At 46.6% G+C, this 5663-nt stretch overlaps 1 protein-coding gene and 1 non-coding gene across 2 annotated transcripts; one reads left to right on the top strand and one right to left on the bottom strand.

Moving 5' to 3' along the window:
• Window positions 1–2914: 2914 nt before the first annotated feature.
• LOC106373860 lies at window positions 2915–4272 on the bottom strand. The gene is made up of 3 exons (XM_013813979.1): window positions 4029–4272; window positions 3574–3912; window positions 2915–3501 (listed from the first exon to the last, which is right to left on the bottom strand). Exons 1-3 carry the CDS (start codon window positions 4270–4272, stop codon window positions 2915–2917), a joined length of 1170 nt encoding a protein of 389 aa, XP_013669433.1.
• A 679-nt stretch (window positions 4273–4951) lies between these two features.
• Window positions 4952–5058, top strand: LOC125593623. The gene has a single exon (XR_007329523.1). It is a non-coding gene; the product is annotated as a small nucleolar RNA R71 (small nucleolar RNA).
• The last annotated feature ends 605 nt before the right edge of the window (window positions 5059–5663 follow it).

Below are 5663 nucleotides of genomic sequence, written 5' to 3' on the forward strand. Positions count from 1 at the left end.
GTAGCACCACTGCTCCATATGGTCTGACCTCCTTGACAGTGAACGGTCCGGACCATATGGATTTCAACTTCCCAGGGAACAGCTTCAGCCTGGAGTTGACGAGCAAGACTCGATCATTCGGTTCAAAGCTTCTGTTGATGATCCACTTGTCATGTTAGGCCTTGGTCTTTTCCTTGTAGATTTTCGTACTTTCATAAGCCAGGTGCCTGATCTCTTCAAGTTCGTGAATCTGGATGGAACGCCTCTCCTTGGCTGATTTGATATCGAAGTTGAGTAGTTTGACAGCCCATGCCGCCTTGTACTCGGTTCCACAGGGAGGTGACAGACCTTGCCATAGACCAGATGATATGGAGTGGTCCATAGTGGCGTTTTGTAGGCTGTTCTGTAAGCCCATAGCGCATCATCTAATTTTAGAGACCAGTCCTTACGTGTAGTTCCAACTGTTTTCTGCAGGATGCTCTTGATCTCTCTATTAGACACTTCCACTTGGCCACTTGTTTGAGGATGGTACGCTGTAGCAACTTTACGCTTGACACCGTTCTTCTTCAAGAGGCCTTGGAAAACCTTGTTGATGAAGTGAATGCCTCCATCGCTTATGACCACTCTAGGTACTCCAAACCTTGGAAAAATGATGGTTTTAAACATTTTGGTTACAACCCGTGCGTCATTGGTGGGGCTGGTGATTGCCTCTACCCACTTGGAAAAATAATCCACTGCCACTAGAATGTACTTGTTCTTATACGATGGTGGGAATGGTCCCATGAAGTCAATCCCCCAACAGTCGAACACCTCGATCTCGAGTATGAAGTTCTGGGACATCTCATTCCGCTTGCTAATGTTCCCTTGTCTTTGGCACGAATTGCACTTGGAGATCAAAGCTTGTGCATCACGGAACATTGTTGGCCACAAGAAACCGGCTTGCAAGCCCTTGGAGACGGTCTTGAATGCCGCAAAGTGCCCGGCGAAGAAGAACTGTGGCAGTGATGCAGGATCTCTGGAATTTCAGCTTCTTGAACACATCGTCGGAACACTCCATCCTTGCAGTGTCGATACAAGAACGGTTCATCCCAAAAGTAGAGTTTTGCATCCCTCAGGAATTTCCGCTTCTCATTCCCAGTAAACTCAACTGGTTCCTTCTCTGCAACTAAAAAATTAGCTATCTCAGCGAACCAAGATAGGTGGGAATATCTCTTCTTTATAGCAGCAATAAAGTGTTCCTGGTCTGCGGAACAGTCCGCGGAACAATCGGAGAAACTTTCAGCGGAACAATCAGTAGAACAGTCTATGGCGTGGGTATCTGGTCTGTTCTCGGCATACAGAACAATCGCGTAGACTTGTTCTTCAGGGAGACTGTCATCAAGAGCGGTCTCTTCGTCGATCTTCATTTTTGACAAATGGTCGGCGACTCCATTCTCAATCCTTTTTTTCTCTTTGATCTCAAGGTTGAATTCCTAGAGTAGGAAGATCCATCGGAGCAGGCGCGGTTTGGAATCTTTCTTCGTCAGTAAATACCTTAGAGCCGCATGATCTGTGTGCACTATCACTTTAGAACCTACTAGGTAGGACCTAAATTTCTCGAAGGCGTAGACAATGGCTAAAAGCTCCTTCTCGGTTGTGGCATATCGGCATTGGGCTTCATCCATCGTATCACATGCAGTTTCTTATCTTTTCTCTGTCCCAGAACTGCTCCTACTGCGAAATCACTCGCATCTGTCATGATCACCAAAGGTAAGTCCCTGTCCGGAGGCTGAACAACCAGCGCACTGATCAAGGCTCCTTTTATCGTGTGGAAAGAAGTCAAACAGTCGCTATCAAAATCGAATTTGGTGTCCTTGCAGAGCAGTCTCGTGAGTGGTCTTGCGATCATTGAGAAATCCTTGATGAATCTCCTGTAAAAACCAGCGTGCCCCAAGAAACTCTTGATTCCCTTGACTGATGTTGGCGGCTGCAAGCTCATCATCACCTCAATCTTTGCCTTGTCGACCTCGATCCCCTTCTCAGAGATCATGTGCCCGAGAACAATCCCATCCTTGACCATGAAGTGGCACTTCTCCCAGTTCAGCACTAGATCCTTCTCCTCGCAGCGCTGCAACAGCCTGCACAAATTTTTCAAACAAACAGAAAAGGATCTTCCATAGACACTAAACTCATCCATGAAAACTTCCTTTATGTCCTCAATCAGGTCAGTAAAAATAGACATCATGCAACGTTGAAAGGTCGCAGGAGCATTGCACAAGCTGAATGGCATTCTCTTGTATGCAAACGTGCCATATGGGCATGTGAACGTCGTCTTCTCCTGATCATCAGGGTGGATAGGGATCTGAAAGAAACCTGAATAACCATCTAAAAAGCAATAGTATGGGTGGTTAGCCAACCGTTTAAGCATCTGATCAATGAAAGGTAATGGAAAGTGATCTTTGCGAGTCGTAGCATTCAATTTGCGAAAATATGTGCACATGCGATGTCCAGTTACTGTTCGAGTAGGGATCAATTCATTCTTCTCATTTGTTATGACAGTTATTCCACCTTTCTTAGGAATTACATGAACAGGGCTAACCTAGTTACTATCAGAGATAACATAGATCACACCAGCCTCTAGAAGTTTCATTATCTATTTCTTTACAACATCTTTAAGATTTGGATTTAACCTCCTCTGATATTCTATAGAAGTCATCGATTCATCTTCTAGGTGTATTCTATGCATGCAAGGATCAGGTGAAATGCCATGAATGTCAGCTAGTGAATAACATAATGCCTTACGGTACTTTCTTAGCTCACGCAAAAGTTTAGCTGTTTGCACATTGTTCAGTTCAGAGTTCACAATAACAGGATAAGCGGAATTTGGCCCTAAGAACGCGTACCTGAGCCCCGTAGGGAGTGATTTGAGCTCGATCTTTGGAGCTTTCAGTTCGCTTCATGGATCGTCGAGTTGCATGTTTGGCTTAGTAGCGCCTTTCGAAGCGACTGCTCCAGTGGCATCACTCTGATTGCTCTCGTCTTTCTCCCTCAGACTTAGATAGGCGACAAGCCTTTCCATGCTTTTGGCAGAGTCAAGCATCTTGTCGTTGCCATCCGCGTCCACGCTCATGACGTTATGCTCTGTCTCAGAACGGATCAGAGCTAGCTCGAGTGGATCGTCGGTCAGGATTTCCTCAATCATTCCTTCTTGAGGGAATAGTGCCTGATCTTTAACCTCAACGGTGTAGGTCTGCGCATCTAGCATTGGTTTCTTCAGCAATTTGTTCATTTCAAACTTCATCGCAATGTCTCCTAGGTGAAGATCAATCCTTCCTTGTCGAACATCGATGATCGCACCAGCTGTGCACAAGAAAGGACAACCTAGGATGAGTGGATCTCTCGGCTCTTCTTCAACCTCCAGAACCACAAAATCTGTCGGAACAAACGTGTTACCCACTCGGACATGAAGGTCTTCCAGAATACCCACCGGTGACTTGACTGACCTATCGCCGAACACCAGGGAGATTCTTGTCGGCTTGAAGTCTGTGAAGCCCAGTCATTTTGCCACGGAGTAAGGCATTAGATTGACGCTGGAACCCAAATCGCATAGAGAACAAGCGAATACGGTTCTCCCAATTTGTACGGAGAGAATAAAATTGCTTGGATCATCCAATTTCTTAATCGGCTTGTTCTGAAGTACCGCAATGCACTCTTTTGAAACCATCAATAGTTCACTGTCTCCAGTTACCTTTCCAGAGATCAACCCTTTCATCAAGTTGTGCATAAAAGGTATCATCTGGATCGAATCCACAAGAGGTAACTTGATAGTTAGATCCTTTAGCATCTTTTTACACTTGGTCTCCTCCCGGTCCTTGCGAGTTGTCTTTGCCGAAACAGGATATGGAACCTTAGGGGTGTATTGCGAGTTTTCTTTGCCGAAACAGGATATGGAACCTTAGGGGCAACGGGTTGAGTGACAGGGGTTGGATCAGTCTCAACATACTATTACGGTTCCTCGTCCGACAAAGGGGGTGGTTCAGATCGTGGTTGCTCACCCTCTTTTTGCTTACCCTTTTCCGCTGCTGACAACTTCTTGGGAATTGTATCTGGTAGGGTTCTTCCAATCCTCAGTGCTACGGCATTGCATTCCTTAGGGGTTTTATCGGTCTTTCCAGGTAGAGTACCTTGCTGCCTCTTGACGCTCTCGGCTGTCTGCGCGATCTGAACATCCATCTGGCGCATATGACTAGCTACGTTATCATATTTGGTACTCAAGTCATTGAACATGTGGTTCATCCTGGAGTTGATGTCCATGGTGACTTGATTCAACGCTTTCCCTTAAATTTGCTGACCCTGGAGAAACTGCTGCATCATAGTCGCTAGACCCTTAATCTCGTCTTGCGGAGCAATCGCTGGCGAAGGAGCAGTCTGTTGAGCAGTTTGCAGTTTCTGGTTCTGGAACTGGTTGTGCTGCGCTTGGCTCAGGACATATGTTCTTCCCTGGTATGGTTTCTGATAGCCGATGTTCTGCCCTTGACTGTTCTGCGCGTTGTCAACCGGTTTGTCAGCCTTGGGATACGCAAAGAGGTAAGGATTGTTCCTAACGTTGGGGTTCGGGTGGTAGTTTTTGTACTGCCATCCTTGTCCATTAACGTAGCTCACTTCTTGCTGATCATCCACAGTATTGTCTCCTTCAGGTGTAGCGTCTAAAACATTGTTCTCTGATGCAGCTTCCTCCATGATGAACACTTTGCTCTGATTACCCTTCAACAGCTGGTCACCCTTTGCCGCGAGATCGTCTATGCTGTTTACGCTTTTGGAGCGATCATTCTCCTTGTTCTTGTTGAGGGAGCTAGACGCCATATTTTTAATCAGTGCGAATGCACCAGGTGTTGTTTGGGTCATGAAATCCCCATTGCTCGAGGAATCTAGAGCATTGCGAAACTCATAGCTCACTCCATCATAGAACACTTCCAGTATATAGTCATCCTCAAACCCATGGTGAGGGCACTCCCTTCGGTATTCCTTGTAACGCTCCCAAGCATCATAGAAAGGTTTGTCGGTCTTTTGCTTGAAATTCGAGATCTTCTGCCTCAGAGCTGCGGTTTTGGACTTCGTGTAGAAGTGGCTTAAGAACGCTGCTCTGACTTGTTCCCATGTAGTGAGCGTACCGGTTGGGAGCGAGTCAATCCAGCGAGCTGCTTTCCCTTCCAATGACAGTGGGAACAACGTGCATTTGACGTAGTCTGGTAGCACTCCATTCGCTCGAGAGAAATTTTAGACTCTCTCGAAGTTCTCGATGTGGTCCAAAGGGATTTCAGCCGCGAGACAGTTAAACGTTTTCTCCTGCACCAAGCTGATCAAAGCAGGTTTGATTTCATAATCCTGTCGAGTGCAGGGAGGAGGGATGATGGCGGAGCAAGTGGTGGGGAAGTTTCGCGTAAGGTTCTGCTCTCCGATGGGAGCGCCTTGTTGCTCGACTTGCTGATCAATGAGGTCGGCGGCTGCTTGGCGAGCAGCTTCTTGTGCATTGACGGTCTGTTGCATCTGCTGCATCTGTTGTTGCATGAGCGCCATTGCAGCAGTGAGATCATCTTGGCCTCCGTGATCAACCATTGTGGTGTTAGTAGGCCGCGGTTGTTGATGGTTCTGTCTTTCTAACCTTGCGAGCTCTTCGTTACTTATCGTGATTAATGGTCCTTGTG

The sequence above is a fragment of the Brassica napus genome, chromosome C9, assembly GCF_020379485.1.
Source record: "Brassica napus cultivar Da-Ae chromosome C9, Da-Ae, whole genome shotgun sequence".
In the NCBI taxonomy this organism is placed as follows: Eukaryota; Viridiplantae; Streptophyta; class Magnoliopsida; order Brassicales; family Brassicaceae; genus Brassica; species Brassica napus.

Excerpts from the sequence above, each read along its gene's own strand:
- LOC106373860 (XM_013813979.1), bottom strand. The coding sequence starts at position 4,272 with ATGGACATCAACTCCAGGATGAACCACATGTTCAATGACTTGAGTACC. Across the intron at positions 3,913-4,028 it reads GTTGTCAGCAGCGGAAAAGG|GTTCCATATCCTGTTTCGGC; the intron begins GTAAGCAAAAAG and ends GTTGCCCCTAAG. Across the intron at positions 3,502-3,573 it reads TGGGAGAACCGTATTCGCTT|ACTTCAAGCCGACAAGAATC; the intron begins GTTCTCTATGCG and ends TGGGCTTCACAG.